Source organism: Typopeltis vanoorti, chromosome 22 (assembly GCF_054136105.1).
Source record: "Typopeltis vanoorti isolate ZY-2024b chromosome 22, IOZ_Tvanoo_1.0, whole genome shotgun sequence".
Lineage (NCBI taxonomy): Eukaryota > Metazoa > Arthropoda > Arachnida > Uropygi > Thelyphonidae > Typopeltis > Typopeltis vanoorti.
The window spans coordinates 16,137,600-16,162,550 of NC_143570.1; the positions used below are offsets into that span (position 1 = coordinate 16,137,600).

The 24,951-nt window shown below is 35.8% G+C and overlaps 1 protein-coding gene across 2 annotated transcripts in view; it reads left to right on the forward strand.

The window, feature by feature from the left end:
• Positions 1-24,951, forward strand: part of LOC150094184 (metabotropic glutamate receptor 5-like) — a 178,501-nt gene that overhangs the window by 83,564 nt on the left and 69,986 nt on the right. For both annotated transcript variants that reach the window (XM_090412018.1, XM_090412019.1), the window contains exon 2: positions 17,918-18,806. In XM_090412018.1, the coding sequence (XP_090268144.1) occupies positions 18,107-18,806 (700 nt within the window). In that variant the 5' untranslated portion in view covers positions 17,918-18,106. The remainder of the gene's footprint in view (positions 1-17,917; positions 18,807-24,951) is intronic.

The window sequence follows — 24,951 nt, forward strand, 5'->3', positions numbered from 1 at the left end:
TAAATTAGAGAAGGTGTATTATATGTTAAAAAACGTTTAATTTTCTTGACCAAAAAGCTCTGGAATGACTTTTAATGGGATTATATTGATCAAGTGCATATAATAAACAACTAAGTTATACCAACTAGTTTCACCAACTAAGGCTGTTGGTATCTTCAGGGTACATAACTGATGTAAGGCACTAAAAAGTAAAAAACTGTTACAAATTATAATCAACCGGTTCCAGTTATATTAAACAAAGAACAGAGCGCGTACAATACATTCATAGAGCGTGCATGATATTACTTTTTGTTTTTCTCTGAACCCCGACAAAGACAACGAGATGATATACGTTATATTTCTACCATCGTCATTCCATACTTAGGGACAGTTTCCAATAAGATTACTAGACTCCTCAGACCACATAAAATAAGAGTGGCCTTTAAACCCACAGAAACGATTAGACCATTCTTAAGATCTCCAAAAGATAGCCATCCTTTCTTCAAATATGCTGGAGTTTATAACATACCCTGCACGTGCAGCTTGAATGACATCGGCCAAACTTCAAGGAGCCTTGAAATTAGGCAAAAAGAACACATAGGTGACGTCAATAATAACAGAGAAGAAAAATCGGGGTTAGCTTTTCATTTCTCAAGAACGAACCATACCATAGAGCGGGATAGAAGCACAATTCCTTACATGGAGGAGGACTTCCGCTCCCGAATTTTTAAGGAGGCCACAACAGTTGCCCGCTGTATACAAAACCTTAACAGGAACCAAGGACTAATCTTGCCCGTGATTTGGAAGACCCTTATCAGATCCTTCAACTCGCCAGAACTGAATTACAGTTCCAACTATAGAACGTTCGTAAATAACAACAAGTGAGATCATCCACGCTCTATGCATGTATTGTACGCGCTCTGTTCTTTGTTTAATATAATTGGAATCGGTTGATTATAGTTTGTAACAGTTTTTTACTTTTTAGTGCCTTACATCAGTTATGTACCCTGAAGATGCCAACAGCCTTAGTTGGTGAAACTAGTTGGTATAACTTAGTTGTTTATTATATGCATTTGATCAATATAATCTCATTAAAAGTCTTTCCAGGTGTATTATATATTTTTAATTATTAAAAAATAATAACTTATATAGTTAAAAATAATTATTATAGTAAAGTATATTAGTTCTAGTGTTATTGCATAGAGAAATCAAAATTTATCAAAAACTGTGCATAGATAGTATTCTATTCTATTCAATGCAATAAAAAAGTATTGAGATGAAGTTGTTCATCTCAATGCATTTCTGAACTACAGCTGTTAGTTTGAATTCATTTGGAATGAAAACATTGGTTTGAAAATAATAAAATTTAGTAATCCATTATTATATAATGCGGATATCTCTACTGCTATTCTAAAAACCATCGTTGAAATGTTGAAATGTGACTAAAATCGTTATTTTACGATGCTCCATATTTCTCTTCTGCAATTATAATCCATCATTTCTCTTTCAAGAATTGGAAGTTATTCTTGTAAGCAGAAGTTACTGTAATTTCTTTTGAATAGCAAACATATTTCTTGCAGTAAATAAACACGCCTCATTGGTTTCTAATCTACTATTCCTTGTGCTCACCCCCCCCATCTCTGCACCCCCGTTTTCCCTTCTCCACTGTATCTTCGCCGGTGCAATTTTTCTTCGTTATTTCTATAGAACGAACGATCACCTTCCTCAAATCCTTTTTCCTTGGGCAAAGTTAAAACGTTTCTAGAGCCATCATTGACTCAACAGTCAACCATCCATCAGCCATTGCTTATTGATGTTCTCATCATTCATACTTTTTTTTTCCTGAGAATAAAAGAAGCCATCCCATAAATCAAACATCTCAACAAACTTCATTTACTTCATCCAAAATTTCAAACTTCTTTATTTAATTTTTTTTTTAAATCGAGTAACAAACTCTTGACATTAGGAAGCATTCTAAATATTAAAATCAAAAGAAGAACAGCAAAATATTTTTAAACACACACCCTAAAGGCTTTTAAAGATTCGTATTAATCTCCTTTCTAGTAGTTTAATGCATGCACATTCTACCGAAACCTTTTAGCAACTCCAGTCGTTAATTGGGTTACCTCAAGACAAAAAAAAAAAAAAAAAAAATTGAGTACAGAGGAAAGGAACCATTGACTAGTATTATTAAAGCTTTAGCTGTTGCTATAGCAACGTTGCATTGGTCACGGATTTAGGCGAGAAATGGCAAGAGATATGAACGGTAATAAGTACAAGAATAAGGAGAGAGAAAAAAATAATTTAAAAAAGTGGATTTAAAGGTATAAAAAGGACGGTAAAGTCAGTTAATGCCAACAAAAGGAAGACAGTATGAAATCTTGTAAAGGTTTTTTGCACGTATCAAAACAGGAGATTTTAGAATTCAATGCCATCAGCTTAAGAACGTGGTTATCACAAGAAAGTGAATATCTTAGTTTTTATCTTTGTGCACAGCAGTTTGAAGCCTTCTAGATTACAATGTTTGCAGAATGGTTTGTTTTGATCTGCCGAACAGGAGATTAATTTCTCTCAAATAGTAAAGCAGTCAGTTTACTTAGCTGAGTGTAGTACCTGAAGGACTTCCCTTTTATCAGTTGTAGAGATTTTATTTCTTCTTCACAATTATGTGCGACCGAAATCAAAGATAGTACGTGGACATATTCTATAGCACGGTTGTTTCCTTGTTTAGTCGAGAATCTCTAAGCAATTGCGATGTAAAATCTTTTCGTTCCGTTTTCATTTCGAGTACTGTGTTTCTACTGCAAGGTAAGAGTGTTGAATAGGTTTGTGACACAAGTCAGAACACAGAAATTCGGTACAAATGTAAATAATTGAAAATTTACTCAACAACAATATGAAATTTAACAATTTCCCATGTTGTTTCTTTAAGAATAGCTCATAAATTAGTTTTAATGTTTAGTATAAAACGTAAGGCTAATCCCTTGGTCTCTTTGAGGTAACCGAGTTTCGTGCATTAGACGGTATTTGCATTTTATTCTTCTATTTGATATTTTACAATTTATGAATCACTGTCAGAGTTATGAATAGAACTGCTCTTAGAATACGTTGCATAAATAGCAACTTGTTCTGATGTATTTCTTATGTGTTTCACCTATATTTGTAATTGAGAACATCACACCGAAGCCTCATATAATTTAAGTATGTAAATGGAATAGCAACTTAGCAACACAATTTATGTTTAACAATTATATTAAAAATCTGAAATTTACCTTTTATTACTTTCCATATATAAAAAATAAAATGGTGTGTATTCCACTAGGTCTGAACTGGAGCAATATAAGTTAACAACTTATTTGAATACTGAAGTTTTTAAGAAATTGCATTCTTATTTTAAATTATATAAAAAGTGAAAGTGCAATTAATAAATTTATTCCACCGAACATAAAGATTCAAATGATAAACATGAAACATTAATACCATTGTCCAAATATTCATCATGATATGATTTAGAAATATGTTAACTTATTTGAATACATAGGTTTTTAAGAAATTACATTCTTATTTTAAATTATATAAAAAGTAAGAGTGCAATTAATAAATTTATTCCATTGAACATAAAAATTCAAATGAAAAACATTAAACATTAATTTTTCTGCCCAAATATTCATTATGGTATGATTCAGAAATGACTATTGACATTTATGTCTTTAGGGGTGAAGCCATATGCTTTTCATATTCCCCGCTATCTGTTGTGGTTATAGTGAAGGTACAATTTACGAGCAGTTTGCTCGCTTTGGATGGACATTATGAATATGCGTCACTACAGGAAGTTAAAAAATTCAGAAATGTCCTTATCCTTATAAGGACTGGCTTAAAGGGGCGAAGCAATAATGCTTTTCATCTTCCCCGTTATCTGTAGAGGACAGTGTAGGGATAAGGTGTTATTGAGCTATTAAAGCTCTGATCATGGCAGGAGGGTAACAGCAATAGCCGAGCCTCAGTTAGAACTTCACTGGCTACAGCATTGCCATCCATTACCCTCCAAGGGAATCAATCACCGCATCTCACGGTCGATTGATTCAATTCCTGCCTAATTCAGAAATGTATCTTTTATTAATTTTTATATATTAAATATATATATAAAGTAAAATGGTGTGTTATAATTATAATTTATTTGAATATTTATAATTATCCAAATAAATAAATAATTTATTTGAATAATAAATAATTTCCAAGGATTTCCATTCTCATTTTGATTTATATAAATAAAAAGACACAATTGATTATAAATTTCTTAAACTGCCAACTCAGCCAAGATTCAAATGATAAAAATGACGTGTGATCGAGAATATCTCAAGTATTATAATAATTACATAGGCCTAACACTATGCGTTCGGCCTATAAGCTGTTCTTACAATATGTCCGTTGCAAAAATAAAAATAAAAAAAAAAATAAAAATAAAATAAAAATGAAAATAAAAAGTGTCCTGTTATGATAAACATTATTAGCATAAGCTAACCGTTGCTAGAACCATGCAGTTTTATTTCTATGAAACACTCAGCTTTGTGCACAATTCAAACATGCATATTACAACAGAAGCTTTAGTAGACACGAAATAAATAACTGAATTTATATTAACAAAACAGATTTGTGTATAAGCGTCGGCAAGATCTAAATTATCACCATTTAAAATGATCCTCCATAAAAGCGAATCTTTTATCTTCTAGAAAATTTTCTAAGAACTTCTACCAGCGAGTCATTCTTTGATAGAAAGTGTTTCTAAGGCCATCTATTATTTATGCAATCTTGTAATGCATCTCTCACCCAAATATTTCTACCTCAATACAAAGCAGAGTGGTCCGGATAACATAGAAAATAGAATAACCGAAGTGAGCTGTTTTAAAAAGGTTTGGCTTCGAGGCATTATTGATAGCGAGTGTGTAATTAGCATACAGTCCGAAACACGTGTACAGGAAAAGGAGCATTGAGGCGTGCATCAGCACTTGCATATATACATTACAAGAATGACGATAGTGCAGGTCAATTCATATGAGAACGAGAAATGAAGGAAGTCGCGAATCTCGTGAATATCTTACTAAGTTTGTTTACCAATACCATCGTGCTGTAGTTTGTGGCCCTTGGAGATCGTACACCCGTTTCAACGGTTGTGTATGAGTGAGAATAAGGGCGGGAGGGTCACGAGGAATATTTGAAAAGACATCTCAACCGACTACCTTAGGAGAATAGCAAACACGGTTTCAATATCGGGAAAATGAATATTACATGAGTTATGCGAAGAGTTAGAGTTACTTTCAATGTTCATTTATTCGCATTTTCTCGTAAGTGTACGCATCTATTGACAAAGTTTTCTCTGTGTAGATTAATCAGTGTTCGGGAGAAGACATCGTAGAAACTCCGGTATATTAACCCTTGGTATTAGGGCTAACATCCATTGGCCTCCTGCGATGTGCTGCATTCTGTTCGTGTTGAGCAATTTCCTAAACCGGTATTGCCCGAATATCTCCAAGAGTTGTTAACTCCGTTACTAAGAAACAGACAAAATCACCCCCACAAAAGAAGGCAATGATTCAATTATTTCCGTTCGCAGTTTTCCTCCAGTTTTGCTCTGCTCTGACAGACTTACGATGTGGAGGTAATTCTGGTTTGCTGTCATTAGGGTGAAATAGTGGGAGAAGGGGAGTGGGGGGATAGAGGGGATTTTCATTTACCACCTTTCAGCCATCGAAGATGGATACGCTGAAGAAATTCTCCTTTCATTGGAGTTTCATTTGTGGTTGTTGCCTTAGAAACTGACCGGCTATTTATATCCGGGTGACTGATGCTCAGCGGAACTTTTATTAGTTTCAATTAGAAGTATGCAGTGGCAATCACCCATTCCTCAGGAGGATTACAGGACGCCAGGAATGATCCCCCCCCACGAAGATAAAACCGAAGTCAGTAGACATTGAAACCATGCGGGGAGTAAATGGTCCGTCTTTGGACTTTTATTTCCACATTTTTCTAGCGTCAGCCTCAAACTGCATGCTGGCTTCAGTAGATTATCACTAATAGTAGTAATAGTCAATGCTGTGGACGCTAACATTTATTCTTTTGTAAGCATATTCCGCTTTGATAAACACCAATAAAGACAAATTGATTTAAACAAAGTCTTCTCAAAACATCGGAAGATAGCCACGATTATCAACAGGTATGGTCTCACGAAATTCTTAACTAGTGGCAATAAATTATGATACAAGGCGAAATCATAACTATTAAACCCTTTGGATTTAATTGAGGCATAATTTGATTCTAAATAATTAGTTCTCTTGATGAATTAGAAGGATAAGTATGGCCACTCTACCGAGTATCAAAGAAGAGCAGGAGGTACTCATTTATGTTCCAGTATGGGGTGTCGATAAGTTAGATAAAAAACAAAAACACGTATTCAACAATGTTTTGACACAGAGATAATTCCACTATTTGGATTCATGTCTTCACGTGTCAATGGCGAAAGCAAAAATAGATCAAAGAAGTTCTGTATTAATGATAAGAATATGTGAAGACGGCCACGCATTTATTCTAACATTTTCAACGAAGGAGCAAACCAACTACAAATGAATAATGTTTCTATTAGTTTCATCAGAACATTTTAACAATTAATTCTCATTCTTGTTATAATCATTTGTATTCGATTGTTCTATCCATGACTCAACAATAGCTTATTATACGACATATAGTTGATTGTTCTCAAGTTGCTTATACATCTTCATCAGGCATAAACAACATAAACAATATATATGAGACGCACGTTTCCAAGATGGATCATTTTAGAAAATTCTGAATTCTTTTATTGTATTCTATCAATGATTAATCCTTTTTTTCTGAAAAAAATCAGTATATTTTATTTTAAGGAGTTTTGACTTTTACATATCATTAATTAATAAGATATCGAAGTATGAAAAACAGTTATTCCAACTGTCACGTGAATAAATGTTTTTCTCAGATAATTAACTTATACAGTGAGTTAGCTAATTGAGTTAGATAGAATGAAGGTTGAGTAGAAAAAAAGGATTGAACTTATTGAACATTTGATTTAATGTTTGTGTTTGTCAATTAGCGACGTTTCGATTACTCCTTCAATCCTCATCAGGAAAACGAGGTAAGTAAAACGACTTTATGTTCACCACTCAAACATTGTTTTGTAATAAAAAAACATTCTCATGTTTTTTTATGTTTATCCTTACGTTTTAGTTTTCTTCTGCTATCAGTCTCATTTGGGTTGCACTTTCTTTCATTTCTATGTTTTTCTTATTCTAAATATCCTTTGAAATGTTCATATTTCTAAGTCTCATTAAAAGTCACGAGGATATGTATATTTAGCACTCGAATGTTGTTTCTTTTTCGTGCTTTCAAGCAAAACTTCCCACTCACTCAGCATATTTCTAAATCTGGCCTGAGTAATGTAAAAAGGCGTGTTCGATAATGCACCTAAAACGATACTGTTAACATCCTTGTCATGCAACTCGCGCTATCGTTAAACATCACTCTAAGTGCACATTAAGACGAGTACGTTGTAACGTGCCTTGAATACTTCGTGACGAAGTATCGAAAATAACGATAGGTATCATACTAAGCACGCCTAGTGAAAATGTTTCTTCCATATTGGCTTACGCGCTAATATTTTCATTGTTTTTGAATTAAAATCTTTTACCATGGTTGTGATGCTACGTACATCAACACATTTTTGGCCACTTAGTTGCAGGCATTATTGGGAGCATAAGGTATCGGCCACATCCGGGTACTTCGCTGATCTCAATCACAGCAAGCATTGTCTGTGATTAAAGTAGTTAAGAGATGGCGACCAATTCCCACCTTACGAACTATCCGATAATTTTCTAACGCAGTGTACTCGTCTAGATTGAAAAAAAAAAAAAAAAACACATCCGATTGTGAAATCTTAAAGTTGAACTCTATGAATCATAGCTCTGTCTCGAACTAATTAAACTCCAAAGTCATCTTCAAATAAAACACTTTTTCTCATTTTCTTCAGCGCATAACAAAACCCATAAAATCCCCAAAGTGCCGACTTTGTAATTAGGAGGGACTCATTAGCTGGCTGTTTGTGTGTCATTATTTTTTCGTCTTTCTAACAACATTAATCACCTAAAGAAACTAATTGACATTAATGTACTTTCTTCTGTATGTGTGTAATTTAAACGAAGTATTTGCTTTCCTTTGTTAAATGCACCTGAGGCGACAAGTTTTCTAATCAGAATTGGCCACCCCGTGCATTTTTCTAAAATCTCAATAGAAAACGTGCAACTCAAAGAGAGGAATCATGGTTGATTTCTTGAAGATGAAAAACCAGAGCAAGAAGTAATAAAAGTATTAACTATCGATTTCTGACTCCAGGTGTTCTCTACATCTGCACAAACAATTGGCGTTCAAGTCTCTACACAGCTGTTAAACGAACGAATGCAGCAGTTTAATTAAATTAAATTTTTTTTTCAGATCTTTTGAAGAGTAAATCTGTAGTCGTTGAACATTGCGTCTTAATCCTGGAGAAGAAAACAATTTAGAAAGATACAAGATGATACAAGATTTCGAAGTAGATGCTTAAAATTATTTATGGGAAAATAAGGATGAACTTGGAGCTTGATATATTGAGATCAATTCTATGGAAACAAACTTTGGCAATCGTTATTTCGCTATTTTTAGAAACATTCTTAGAAATTATCTTCAGTTCTGAAGGTTTTCCGTTTTGGCCCAAAATTTATGGATGGGGTGTGACTGTATTAGCTCCTTTCACGACACACACTTTTGAAATCACCAAAATTCACTTCTTCACCACGACATTTTTTCTTCGTTGTACTGCACTTTGGGTTTATGTTGAAGTTCATTTGATAGTTCAGAAAACAGCAACAAATGTGTAGAAGAAATGGATGTGAGTTCGTTTTTTGGATGTGCGAAGTGTGATGGATGGCAAAATAGACTTGTATAAGAGAGACTGCCTTCACTTGATTCCATTTGGCATCAGGAGCCTGGAAAAATTACTTATAGCTAAAGTTAAAGTTCATCAATGGTATGCAAACGCGATAAAGATATGGATGGCTTCGAACATGGTTATGCATCTGGAAAAGGGGTAGAAATGTACGCTTTGGGTTCGGACCTTTTCAGTATGTCTGAGGAGAGAGAAGAGAAATTTCTACAAGGCCAAATAGAATTAAAAGAATAGACTAGATGGTAGTTTGTTATGTCTATACCCAAATGCCAGGAGCATGAGAAACAAAGGGGTTGAGTTCGTTGCTTTATTGAATACGATGTGGCCTAAGATTGTTGGCATTAGTGAAATCTGGCTATCAGAATCAGATATGGTAAGTGGGATCGAGTGTAATTGGTATGCTATTTTTAGGAATGACAGAAGAGATAGGAGACGAGGAGGAGTGCTACTAATGATATCAGATGACGTAAGTCCAGTTAGGGTAGAAATACAAGAAAATAATGATGGTAATAATGTTCCATGTAATGATGACTTTGAGTCTATTTGGTGTGAAGTGGAGGTTAACAGAATGAGATATATGGTGGGGGTGTTGCTATAGACCTGGTGGCTCAGTTGCAGGGGACGAAGAAATACATCGCCAATTTAGTCTTATTGGTACCAAGCGAATGATCATTATGGGTGACACTTTAATTATCCAAACATGGATTGGGTAGAAGTGACATCTCATGATAAGAATGAATTCAAATTTATTGAGTTGTGAGACAACTTTCTCAAGCAGCATGTGAAAAAAGAAACTCAAGGTCAAAGAGTGTTCGATTTGTTCACAGCATCAGAAGGAATCTCTGTTAAGAATGTGAGAATTTTCACCAGTTGGTGATCATGTCTTGCTTTCTTGGGAAGTATCTAATTATATTGATGTTCCCATTTTCTGATGGCAACATCAATATAATTACATGTTACGTGAATTACAGGTTACATGCAGAACTACAAAACTGGAAATTATGATCAACTTAGGAAAATACTATCTTTGGTTCCATGGTATCAGTTACTGAATGGGAAAAATGTCGGAGTATACGAGTGAGAGACGTAGTTCCCGCTTTTACAAATTAATTGGTTCCTGGCGACCATTCATAATGGTCGCCAGGGAGTTCGTAAACCGGGAGTTTATTTACCTTAGATATAATGCTATAAGCTAGAGCTACGTTGGCAAGAAGGAATATACAAAATATAAAATGAATACTAAATGATAAGGAAGACTTTACTGGCCAAAGATTTACATATTTAAAAAATAACATAAGAAAAATTTTTAATTAAAAAATATTCTTTGAGGGAAAAAAACGCTAATTTCTACATCGCTGGGTGTATATAAAGCACATGTCAGAAAAATAATGATTATTGTGTGAAAAGCTAAGTCGGAGTACGAAAAGAAATTGACTGTGCAGGCTAAAGGGCAATCCAAAAGAATTTTATTGTTATGCGGCAAGCAAAAGAAAGAATGAATGTGGAAGAATAACTTTACTGAATTCAGATAGTACTCGAGTGTCGGAAGCTAAGGAGATTGTTAAGTTAATGAGCGCTCACGCTGCTAAGATAGATCAACCCGATGTGTGTGTAACATGGTGCACAGTACTACTGTTACGTTGGATGAAGAGTCAGAGCTTCGTGAAAATGAGGTTGACGAGCTCTTGCATAACGTGGATAAGAATTTGTCAATAAGGACAGATGGAATATGAGCCCGTTTTCTAAGGGAAAATGTTCAGCTGAATTGGCTAGACCGTTCACATGTTTGTATAACTTGAATCTCAGCTCAGGAATGATACCACAGGATTGGTATCATTCCTGGTGCGTCTAACTGATGAAAACCTGAAATTCCTGATGTGAAAAACTGATGTGTCTGACTACCAACCTGTCGGTATCTCAAGCTATGCTCTGCAAGGAGCAGCATTTAGTTTACTAAAGGATGATCATGTTTTAGCAATTTGTTCATATTTTATAACAATGTTACGGACGGATTGGATAAAGGGAATGGATACACTAGGACAATGTTGGATGATGCTAAGGCATTTGATAGGATACCACACGAAAGCCTTTTTCATAAACTGGAGAACATAGGATTGGAATATAAATATTTGAAATGGATCAGGGGATGGTTTACAGACGGACATCAAAAAGTGGTATACGGTGGGTGCGAATCTGCGAAATTTAAGGTGACCAGTGGTGTTCCTCAGGGTTCAGTCCTTGGGTCATTGTGTTCCATCTATAGATTAACGATATTAGGAAGGGGCTAACAGGAGATGTGCAATTGTTTGCCAATGATGGGAAGATAGGCAGGGCAATCAGGGATACCACGGATATCAAGCACTTATAGAAGGATTTGAATAGGCTGGAAATTTGGGCAAATGAAAATGGCTGTCAGCTTAATGATGAGATTTCCAGCAGCATATTATATTAGCGGGGTTATGCTACAAGAAACTGAAGAGGCAAGGGATCTTGGTGTATTGGTGGATAAGAATTTAAAGTTCAAAGGTCACATAGCAAAAGTTGCAAATACAACTCAGAGAATAATTTCTATGTTGAAGCGAACCTTGACACGTAAGGATAAGGAAGTCACTTTGCCTCTTTATAAGGCTTTGATAAGATCACACTTGGATTACTGTGCGCAGATTTGGTCTCCCCGGTTTCAAGGGATAAAGAAGCTGTGGAAAGGGTGCAAAGAAGAGTTAGAAAGATTATATCCGGATTATGGGATTTAGATTATGAGGACAGATTGCGAGTATATGGATTACAGACTCTGGATTACATACTCTTGCTGTTTTGTTGATTCCCTTTAAGTTTCAGATAAATAATAATAATAATAATGAATATTAGTTTGGTTTTCAACTCACTTATTATAACAACAGATAATGCCATGCGATCTTACTGCTACTGTTATGCGCAATCTCACGGCTGAATAAGAATTATACTTAACACATAAGCCAGGAATTGCTATTAAAAAAAAGAAGAAAAAACTATCAAGATAGTATACGGGCATGTCAATATTTCACAAACCTCAATACAATTTGGGCCTACTGTGGGTATACTTCGATGGTCTAGAGATTTTTTTTGTTTTGTCTTTTGGGCAAAACGTCAGGTTCAAGGATACCAGTCAACCAATGCCTGGGCTACAACATCCTACAGAAGCGTGTTGCACAGGGTGTTGAAATGTTTTATTAACCATCGTGTATCGAATTTTCATAGTTTATTTTTTAAAAACAATCTAATTTTCAAGTTAGTATCATTGATTTTGATTTTTAACGCGGACGAAAGTCTTTGATGGCATTCTCTTTATAAAACGCAACAAATGTAAATAAAATTTATCATTTTCATCGGGATTGTCATCGTTCACATCAAAGCCATTATTGGAAGTTTTGGATAGTGTTTGTTCATCTGGATTCGATACTTGCTTCAAGTGTGTCTCTATCACTAAAGAAAGAAATTTATAAAACACCATTCACTGCATTAAAAAAAAAGGGGAAGAAAAAAGAACCCATCAATCCTTGGCAGCAAGTGTGTAGTGTCAGTTATATGGGCGCATGCTCAATCACCAGTTGTCAAGTACGGCCTGTATCCCCTCACAAAGTAAACACAAGGCGAAATATTCCAAGCAAAAAAAGAATTTATTGTTGGTTTAATTGAGGATATTCAGTTGCATTAAAATATATTTAATACCTAGATTTTACATTTATTAATGTAAAATCTAGGAAATTTCTTTGTTTAATTTTCTGTAGTCCTATCTCCATTGTAGGAGATATTTTTATTTTTTTTCATCTGCCTGAAAACCATTTAAATCCAACATGGTAGTTTACTCGACTAACAATGGAAGATTTATTGTCTACGAACAATGGCTGAGTATTATGACGCAATAATTGCATTTCGAAACATTAATGGAAAGTGTTAATTTCAACACTACGTGTACAACAAAGCACTTAATTCGAGACAGGAGTCTAGAAACAATGCAACTACATATTTAATACTCAAAAACGGCTTGGATTTCTTCATCTTAAACCTTAAGGAGTTCATCATGCACCCCTTTCGCATGCACACACAGATATACGTGAGCACACAATAGACCTCAAATACCCGCCCGTCACGTGCTTCGATGGTAGGTGGGGTTTTATGTTGGAACGATTTTATGATTACCTTATCACATACGATCTCTCGTGCTGCATCGTAGCGGCAGTGGCCGACGGTGGCTCTATTAGCAAGCGAACTACACTCCCCCCACTATCGATCTGCACTATGCTGAATACCTGGTACGACATCAGCCTGTGATTTATCCAGAAATGTGCTCTCTCTCTCTCTCTCTCTCTCTCTCTCTCTCTCTTCAAGGACTCCGAAATGGATTGTAATTGTCTAGAGGAGTCTGGTTTCAAGGGTATTGTGGTAGGTAGGGTTTCACGTTCGTTGCTGTGTCTTCCTGCTAAACTAGTTTACTAGAACTCTATTCTATGAAATTCACTGACTATAATTGTATCGAAGCGCCACCTGTTGCTTCCCTAAATATCTCCAGGTCATATTTATATATATGCTAATAATGCAATTTTTTCCCCTTTCAATGCAAGCTATCGCGGTTTACTGTGAAGGAATACTTCACAACAGGTAAATCTAGTTCGTATATAAATCGTAAAAAAATTCAAAAGAATAGATTAAAAACATTATAAAGTAACCTCAATAACAAAGGCCTTATATTTCAAAAACATAGTTATAATCATTTGCTTAGCTTTTTTTATCTTTTGACTTTATTTTCTATTGATTTATACAATAGGATCTAATAATTGGTACTCTAGAAAAAATGAATACGCATGACATTCTGTATATCGTAAATGTTACAATCAATACAGGGTGACATTTAGATACGCTTTTTGATGATCTTGGAAGTAACCCATTTATGTGATGCTTCGGTACCACTCAGTGGTTCGAACATGTAAACAATAGAACCTGATTGATTTTCGACAATGATTAGCGTTTAGGTGTGTGTGTTATTCCTTGAAAAACATGTGAGGCCTTGTTATACAGCACGTGGTTCTCATTATTCCGTAGTTAGCATCGAGGTAATGCTTTAGCATAATTGCGTACTGGCTTGGGCTGTTAATATTTTATGCGTTGTTATTGCAGTGAAGATAAACTTGGCATCGTCTCTTGGCTGCTAAAAGATCAGCTTTATCAGTTTATACTGCAAAGATATTCATCTCTTTAGTTTGTAGTCTGCACAGAATCACACGTCGTTATAGCATATCTTAAAATGTTCATTCACGTAATGACTTTTACATAATTAATTTTATGTATTTAGACGTTAACTCTTCTGGTCTACATAGTTTAATTCGGAGTGACAGTGATAGGCTTAGGTGGTCCACTTCATCTTATTCTGCATCTTTTCTATTCAATTTTATCTTTTCTAGTACAGTTTATTATTATTTATTTTTTTGCTGTGGATGGACGGAATGAATGTTAAGACAATCCACTTCTCCTCCCCTAACGACTAAGCATGGAACATTTTCAAGCCACTTCAGCCCTCCAGTAAGCAGGCTATAATGGTTTACATGGTGCGGAAATCGTTGCTGCTTGATAGTGGAATCTGCTCCTCATTTGACTCATAAGTGGTAGAACAGTTATTGATTTGTAGTTTCTTACGAAGTTTATTTTCTTTTTATATATGCGTGATCAATATTTCTTTTAACATGTCTGGTATAGGTCCATTCCAAAGATTTTATTTATTTAGTATGATGGGACCTATCACTGGAGTGTCTTTTAGTATCTCGTGGTCCGATGTCTTCGATCCTTTGTTGGAGTTAATTTGATGAGCAAGAGAAAAGGGCCTTTCTTTTTTTTGTTGGTAAGGAATCACGCTAAATTGTACGTAGACCCAATGATGAACTGACATGTTTCGTGTCCTGAGGGATCTTTTTCTGTAGGTGCAGCATAGATCCGTAAAATACTATTTGAAATATGCTAGCTGTTCGATAGAGTTTCTATGTTGTGTTTTTTTTGTGTTCAAATGTATCTTTGTTTCTTAGTTTGAGCATCTAGTTAATCAGAAGACAGGCTTTTCATGTTTTGCTGTCCAGAGGTGAGCGTGTGTCTTATAGTTCTCTTATAGTAGGTTCTTCTCCACGTTGTTGAATGGTTTCTTATTCTTCGGTATTCAGTTCCCAAGACTGTGTACTGTTTACTAGGACATTTTTTCTTTGTGTTGATCTTGGTTGAGATATAATGTCTCGGCTTGCATCCTCGAAGCTTTTTAGTAAGCTTATGTGAGGATGACACCAGTTAGTTATTGTTTATTGGTATGATTGCTGTGATGGACGTAGGCTGACGTTTGATAGGCCTGATATTCACTATTTTCGTAGGACGTGCACACACAGGGACGCGTGCGCACGCATGCACACCCACACACCCACACATGATAATTTGGAATGTCATGACGCTTCACTGAAATGGAAAGCCTGAACTAATAGGGTGCGTATTTTTTGTTCATATTACGTCCTTAAGGCTCTTTTAAGGCTATTGTAATTTGTAAGGTTCCTGTATTCAAAAGGTAGTTTGTTTAACATCTGGGATATAGAAGCTTCGAGTGGCCTTTCTGTTGTGATTGTTATAATTATTATATATATATATATATATATATATATATATATATATATATATATATATACAGACCGTAAAGTCTTCCAAGAGAGAGAGAGAGAGAGAGAGTCGTCCATAATTTGATTGATTATTGGAAGTTCTGCTATAGGAATGTAAAAAGGATGTCAATAATAATAATAAGAAGAAGAATCAAAATTAATATCCTTATTATTAGCATTTGCACTAAAGTGTGTATTTTATATACCTTTAAAATACTGTGCTTGCAATGAATTATTTTTCTTCTTTATATTGATCTTGGATGAGGTGTAATGTATTAGATTGCATCCTCGAAGCTTATGTTGAGGATGGAACTGGTTAGTTATTATTTATTGATTTGTTGTTGTGTTGGAAATAAACTGACATATAATAGATCTGATATATTCCACGCCATTGCAGTAGGATGACAACCCATCCATCCACCCACACGCACACAGATATTCTAGGAATGAGATGATAAATGACTGAACTAAAACGCCTCAAGTAGTAGAGTGCATCTCAATGTCTGTAAGGCAGGGTATGTAGAGTGCATATTTCTTGTTCACAGTTATATCTGGAACGTAGAGGCTCCAGGTGGCTTTTTAGTAGCGATTTCTATATTTATATGTGGCATCCATCGTATTGTTTCAACATATGTAATGGTGGTTGTTTTGCTTGTGTATTTATATTTCATGTTCGATGACAGATCTTGGATGGTTATGTACTTATTATGAACTGGCCGAGAGGGGTTGTCTTGTCAGAGTGTAGCTGAATCAGAATGGAGTTTATGATGAGCTACCAAACTGATGTCGTATTTGCTTGTGCGGTGCTTATGTCAATATTGACAGATACCACTGCTGTGTCATCTGCGTACTGGAAAATTTGCCTTAGAGAGGTAGCTGATTGATAGCCAAGTTACAGCTATTGCATATAGTAGCCCTACAGGTTACTGACAACTCTGTATTTTGGGAAGATCCGATAAAGGTTATTTGTTTCCTGTTTTGGAGATAATTTTTAAACCACCTGTACAGAGGCCCACGTATTCCAATATGTCTTAACTTTGCCGGAAGTGCCTGATTGTATCAATTGCTTTAAACTGGTCAACAAATACGACCGAAACAATTTTGTTTTTATCAAAGGCGATGTCAATTCACAGAATATACAGAGTGGAGTCTACTGAATCTACAGATATAAAGTATCAATTCGCAATTCATCTTTTCTAGACTCTTATATATGATGATGACGTCACTATGCCATGTGATAACGTCATCACCATACATATTAATAATCAACTCAAATTGAATTCGTCATTGATTGAACATGGTTATTGTTTTATACAGGGATATTATCAATTGCATCCATTTTGTTTTTTTGCAGTGTATCCTTACATTTTTTTGTTTTTTCTTATTTTCGTTACAAAGATTACGCGTTTTTCCAAAGAAATCTCTCTAAGCACGCTTGAAAGACTGAATATTTATACAATATTAAATTCTTCTAGAGAATTAAATATCACAGAACAAACGAAGCGTCTTTCTATCGTGTATTTAATTTCAAAAAATAATAAATTACTTCAGCCTTGGTCTACTTTTATGCTTGTAATTACCTCAGATACAAAATAGCTGTTATTAGTGTTTGTGCAGTGGAAGACTGTAAGATTACACGATGCTGGCTGGCTCTTCCAAAGAAATAATAAAAACACTTCCTGGAAATTAAACCATGCACAGGCGAATACCTAATGACTAACAATCCGAACAAAAGCCACATAACATTCTCAGCAACAGAAAAAACAGATCTGTCGTCATTGTAAAGCTCCATGATGAATTTCTATAACCCTTGAGCAATTGTCTGTATCTTTTGTAATACAAAAGGAAACTATTTTTGCTCTTTCGTTCGTTCGTGCGGGTTAAATAAGAAGAATACTATTTGCTCTAGGGATGTGAAGTAGACCAATGCATTTGATGAAACGGATTCTTGATTGTTAGTAAATGGTTAAAAGGCGCGCTGTGTTATGTTTCGTATGTAATCAACCGCGAAAACGCATGCAATAAATGTGAGCATTATTGGTTTGTTGTTTAGAAATATACGAGTGATTTGCCTCGGAAGTGACGTCATGGATCTGTGGAAGAAGATCAGCGCTTGGATCAAACCAAAAAAGATACGGATTTCGAGTATGCTCTTTTACCACACAAACTTATAAATCTTTTGAATTAAATAATTAATATTACGTAACAAAATTACGAAATTGATGTCATCTATCGTCAGAAGGTCACTGCCACGTATTTTTATCTCTTGCAGGAAACAGGTGCGAAGACAAATTAGCTCTCATCACAGATGACCACAGCGGTGTTTCCTTTTTCTGTGAGATGACACCGAGCAGCGAATACAGGAGTCGACGTCCAAGGGGAGAGCGGCATCGCATTCTTCTCCGCAACTCAGTAAGAAAAGTCACGGAGATGTCGTAATGTGTGCCTTCGCCGAGAGAAGATGGTAGCGGCAGAACCTGGTTTACAGGCAGTGCTCCGGGCGTTGATATTCGCTTTCGCGTGCCTTTGGGTGACCCGTGGTGCCCGCAACGAACGTCGTACCGCAACCATCCCCGGCGACATCATGATGGGGGCTCTGTTTTCCGTACACCATGCACCAGGACCGAAACAGGCTCAAGCCCGGACTTGTGGGGAGATGCGGGAACAATACGGCATTCAGAGGGTGGAGGCGGCCTTTCAAGTGATCGACGAAATCAACAAGGATCCCGCGATTCTCCCGAACATCACCCTGGGGATCGAAATTAGAGATTCCTGCTGGTACTCGCCCACCGCCCTCGAACAGAGCATCGAGTTCATCCGAGACGCTATCGCCATGAACGATGACGTTGTCGTCAACAAAGCGAACTCTCTTCCCGGTATGGAGGTGACCCCCGAATGTCCTCGACATCCTAAGCAAGTGAAGAATCTGGTGGGCGTGATCGGTCCCGGGTCGAGCACTGTTACCATTCAGGTGCAGAACTTATTACAACTGTTTAGCATACCTCAGATCGGCTATTCGGCCACCAGTCGCGACCTCAGCGACAAAAGTTTCTACAAGTACTTCCTGAGGGTGGTACCCTCGGACTTCTTTCAAGCTCAGGTGATGGTGGATCTCGTGAAGAAACACAATTGGACTTACGTGTCGGCTCTGCATACTGATGGTAAGTGACTCTTTTCGTATTTCTATCATTTAACGCGTAACTAAGACATTCTTTTGTCTGTCTAGCTAATGATTCCCAGTGTTTGTTCGTTTTTTAAGGAAATTTTAATGCATTTGGCTCTAAATAAATAAATAGTCTTAAAAACTCATATCCTCCCCCTGGCTACAGCCCCTGAGAGGAATAATATAAGCACGATTGACACTCGTCTTCCAGGCATGACCTCATAGCGAATGTACGTAACCGCTAATAATTCTAGTCTAATATTGAGATTACAGAGATCGCATGTAGAGTAATTATGTCTACACTGTACCTCCAAAAGTTACGGGACATCAACATTAAGAACGGACACCGACTTTCCTTTTAAATGCCATGTTATGAACTCCGTAGAGGGGGAAGAGGGGGATGAGAAACGCACAGTTCAGTTTAAAACATTTAACGATAATGTCTGGAGAGTACACAATGAACTAATAGGTAGTTGAACAACACGCAGAGAATGTGACAATGAGGGAGTGATGAAAAGTAATAGCAATTGTCAATTGGGCGTCTTTGAGAGACGCCCCAGCGAGACCCTCCCCTCTCACCGTTACAAACACGCAGGAGTTTCCACTGGGTTGAATTACTGATGATTTGCTGCCGGAATTCTTTCTGCATCACTTTCTGGGGGGGGGGGGGTTTCCGACCACACGTCGGATTATTTCGCAGTGAAATTCCTTGCGTCGCTTTGATCCCCAGGGATCATTCACCTCCGTCAACCATTAAAAGCGATGCGTCGTGGTCAAAACGCTGGAAGGGAATGACCATCGCTACACAAAGTAACATGTTATCCAATAAATCGTAATGCCTGCGTCTTCGACAAAAAAAAGAGCGGAGGAAGGTGAATTGTTGACCTCCGAAATAGCCTCTTTATCAGCAGGTTACTCTAATGAGATTCTTATGCCACCGTGCAAAAGATTTACGTTTGGTTAAATTCGCGCATTTGGAAGTAAATTTATGAGAATAATTTTAATGATCTCTCTCGTTCTATCTGTTCTTTTTCTCACTGATTTCATCATCATTGTGTTCTCATACGTTTTCTTTTGTTATCTATCTTACTCGGTCTTTCTCTCTCTTTAGTATTCCATATCTTTTTTATTTCATTTTTCCGAAGCATCTTTCTTCATTTAATTAATTGTTTTTCGTTGTTTTTCAACTTTTATTCGCAAACGAAGTTCTTCCTTTCTTTGTTTCTTTTTTTTTCCCTCACGCAAATCGTTGTGTAAATCCTTCCACCTGCCACGCATTTACTTCCTAATGTCACCAGACTTCCTCCATTATCTCCGATTGCACTACGAAAAGAAATATTGCAATTTTAACAACCAAGCAAACGGGCCTCTTTTTTTTTTTTGTTCCTTTGTTCAATTTTAATAATAAAAATGTTCTACTGTTTAGCGTTTAAGAGAAAATGGAGGGTGAAGAGATTATCCTAATTTATATTGGACGAAAGAAATGTGGAAGCATCTCAATTTCTGTTTTGAAATTAATCCACCATCAAATTATGTTAAAGAATAGAAAGAAAATAAAAAGATCAACTCTATCATAAATAGAATGCAGGGAGTTCTTGATTATTATTTTATGTAAGTTCCACACAAGAAAGGTAGAAACGCTATAGCACATTAGCATCATGGATGGGATAAGAAGCTTTTCAATTTTTATAATTGAATTAAATTTTTTTAATTTTTAATTTTTTTTTTTTTACATAATCCAGAAACTTTGCTCAAGTCACTTGCAACGCTTTTTGGAATATATAGTCAGGCAGGATCAAAATAAAACCCATCGCAACCTCTCCTTTAATTGCATTTAGGCATAGATTGCAAATCCTACGAAAAGTAGGATTACGTCTTACCTCTTACGTCTTCTTCGCTTTTGTTTTCAGCTTCATCTATTCCTTCCATTTTACATCAAAAGGAGCTTTTAAAACTGGAAGTTAGTCTATGCGTAACAACATCTTATTAACACTCAACACTTTAATCCTAATGTTTATAAGCTTTGCAGTCTTCGGATTTGATACCGATAAACAAAATCAAAAAAAAGTATCAAGAAAGAAGTATCAAAGTAGGCCTTTAAGCGCACACAGAATATATAAATATACATTCCCGTGCACATCCTTAAGTTGACGTACGATAATAGTGGTGGTTAATGAGAAAAATAAACACATAGTCACGTGATGTAACGAAATATTACGTAAAGTTAGGCCATATTTTCTAGTATATTGAGTTAGTTGAGTTACTTGTTTTCATATTTAGCAGCCCTTTCAACATTTTATACATCAAACAGCCATTATTTAAAATTATGAATAAACTTCGTATTTATTGATGGGTAAAATTCTATCGTTGGCCGCGAGGGTGGCTTACGATCTATCAACCGGTGTTGATTGTTGTTGGATTTTTGTAGACACAACTAGGACTATGAGGCCGTGGATTTGTTAATTGCGCGAGTTCTTGTGGTCCGGTTTACTGTTTGCAAAGAAAAAAAAAAATATATTAATCACGTGATATGTCCAAGAACCAATCTTAATGCATGTAGGTTTATTTTTTAAACTGAAACTTTTTTAAGCTGTTCTAACTTCTAGCGTTATCTTTATGATAAATGAAAATGGTTATCACATTAAGCAAACACACGGAATAGCAGGCCCCGACCAAACATTACGATCCTATTTTTTTAAAAAAAAACTCCTTCCAGCTAGTACTTTGCATTAAAATACCACAATTCTTCTGCACATCATTATTTTCCATCATTAAGTGTTTATCGTTTGCATGAAGTTTATCTCAAATGAAACTACCACATTTTTTTTTGTTTTGTTTTCACCATCAATGGTTAAGTCTGTCTCAAAGGAGCAAAAACACTTTGCCTTAAACCAAAAGGTGACATTAAGTACGGAACTATTTTTAAAATTCTCACTATTGGCAACTTGCCAGACATTTGCAAGTTTCTTTAACAGGAAAAAAGCTCCCTCATTGCCCTCTTCGAGTGTTGATGGTCGTAGAAAAAAATAAGAGAAATCATGATAAATGGAAGAAAATCTCAGTGATTTCCAGAAATGCATGGTGGACTTACTAGTGGCTTCGGTGGGCGCTCGTCAATGGGTAAAGTCAATGGAAAAGATTTTTTTTTTATTTCTTTCTGTTGGTTGTTTTCTTTTAGCTGCGATTTTTATGGATAAAAAGATCTATCATTCATTTTTCGTCATGTACATAAATGCATAGCAAAGAGATCGCAGACTAGGAGCATGCGCATTGTGAAGGAAATTGCCAACGAGTCTTCGTATTGGGTTTAACACTATTAAAGTGAGATTTTGTATTTCACATTGCAATGACGACTTCTCTATCAAAATAATTATTTAGACAACCTAAAATTATTCCTGTAAGATATATATATATATATATATATATATATATATATATATATATATATATATAATATTCCATCGATCTTAGATCCGAAGGAATATCACAAAACAAAATTATTGACTACAATTAAATGCATCGTTAAGGCTGATATTAAAATTGAAGTGTCGAATGTCTCTCTCTTTGTCACCCCCCCCTACACACACTCTTCATATTAATTACTTTATCTTTTCCTTTCTATTATTCTCTCTTTCACTTCCTGCAATAGAAGTTCTTAAATCCAGCACGATCCTATTAATATTTTTCTTATATAGAAAAGTGTTTGCAGATGTCCAAGTGTGACCTTTTATGTGGGTAACGATCAAGCATAGATCGTTTCTACGGCAATATCCGAAGCCGTTAAACAGTGCACCCGCACTTCTTCCACGCGCCCATTAACCTTATTTTCCTTAATGGAACAACAACTGCACGAAATCAAACTAACGAACTCGTTTAACAGAATCCTTTCCATTATAAATGATAATACAAAATACTAATTGATCTCCCCTCCAACCAGTTCTCGGTTATGACTTGCTAGTTGTCAAGGGAACAGTGATTAGTGCCACCTTAGCATTCTCATTGTAACTGTACATTGATTCTCAATAAACCTGAGAAACATTTGATGTTTTAGTTTTTTTCTTGTTTAATTTGTTCGCCACTTCGGAGTCTACAAGTTTACAACAAAGTCTTCAAGAGGCCAATTACGCTTGATCAATAGTCGACACTGGACACCCAACCCTCGTACGTCATAACGTATTCTATACGTGTTTGTTCAATGTATTATTTGCTATAACATAACCGTAATGAAACTTCTCTCGAAACGAATGCCAAGTATTTGTTTAGGTTAAGAATTCTCAATTGAATGCTCTGCACCCCATTTCTTTTTCTTAGACTGGTTTAGAATCCATCTGACGCTCCTTCAATTAATGCAGGTTCTTTGTATCTGATATCACGGTCTAGACAAGCTTATCATACTGTCTGGGTCAACCTTCTATCCGTAATCAGACGACTTAATACAGTAGCGATAGTTGAGATCTTTCATCATGTAATGGACAGGTTTGAATTCTCATTTACGGAACACAAAAGTCGGTTTGCGAATAGCATCATTCACCTGAGAAGAGGGCTTTCATCACATACCAGAGACGTTAAAATGTATGGGTAATAAAATCAGGGTAATAAAATATAAAGGACTTTACAAATCGCATTTTATAAGTCTGTCCGTTTGGATAACGACAACATTTGAAAAAAAAATTGAAGCGAAAACTGTAACAAGAATAGTGGTCATTCTATTAAACTTGGTTGTTGTGAATAGCAGAAGATCAAAAGTATTCTTAGCCAACTGCAACGTAGAAGCTCATTGTTAGACAACAAAGTCCAAGTCTGACGTAATAACAATGACTTTCTATCTGTGAAGTGTTGGTTTGTTTGTTTATTTTCTGATGATGTAATGAAATGTACAGTTTTTCAGATGCCAGCTTTTTCATTTGTATGAGATAAAACAGAACTTTTATATTGTTAAATATAAGTTAGCGTAGCAGCTAACACGTTACAATAACTGGATAAGAATTTTTGGTTTTTTGTGAACTAAAATTGGAATTGTATGCCTTAGAAACTAAACTTTTCTCATCCTACAAGACGCGTCAACACGAGCCTCACTTGGTGCGTTACGGGGGAGAGAGAGAGAGAACATGGGGAAGATTCTTTCATAGCTCGCATTGTCGACGCGCGTAGGCTTTCTTGACGAAGAAAAATTTACACTTTGAAATGCTGTCAGTTTCAGACCTAAATGGAAAGCTGTAAACCGATTTCAACACTCCCCTTCAATGTGCAATGAAAGACGATGGAAGAGTATGTAGGGATGTTTCTGCTTTTAGAAGAGCAATCGATTGTCGCCAGGGAGAAACGTTAAATTTTTATGCTGATTTGAAGCGACCTGCAGGAAATGTAAAATAAAGTTTTTCTATCAACTAGAAAGGGAATTTTTTCTTACCTTCGATTTTGTGTAAATGTATTCTGCGTATTCCTTATCGTCAACCAAATTCTTTTGTTTTTGCCTTCAAAGCTGCAGTGGTTTTGGTCTGTCTAACGTCGTCTTTTCGCTTCTTCGAGATATTGTCGTGTATAACAGCGGCAAATGTTCAAAAAAGCTTGCATCAGTCCCCATCAGGGCACTTAAAAATAAACAAAGCAATCCCTGAAAGATGAAATTTCATATTCCAATTAAATTGCTATTTTTTCGATGTTTTTTATTTCCTATTTTAAAAATGCTACGATAAGATCGCTTAAAAGCATTATTGTTACGATATTTATTTATACAGCACTTATACATTATGACAGAACACTTCTCGAGCACTTTAAATCACTACAGACATCGTTTACGAGCACCTGGACTCATGCACAATAAATGATGATCATGTGACATTCTCCGAGCATTTTGAATCATTAGCCCTGCTTACGATACAACCTCCGTCGCTTAATGAGAATAGATACGATGCAAATAACCTTTGTACAGCGCTTTACAGGTAAAGGTGAGTTATCCGACCATAAAGAAATGTCTCTATGTCGTGTGTATGGTGGCTGGTTTGTCTGTCTGTTAGTCAAACCTTCCCACCTCCATCTGAGACCGATAATGCAGACGCGAGGCACAAATATTTCAGTTTTTCGTACTAACAAAAAAAAAAATAAGGCTGCCCTTGAAAATATTTAAAAAAAAAACGAAATCG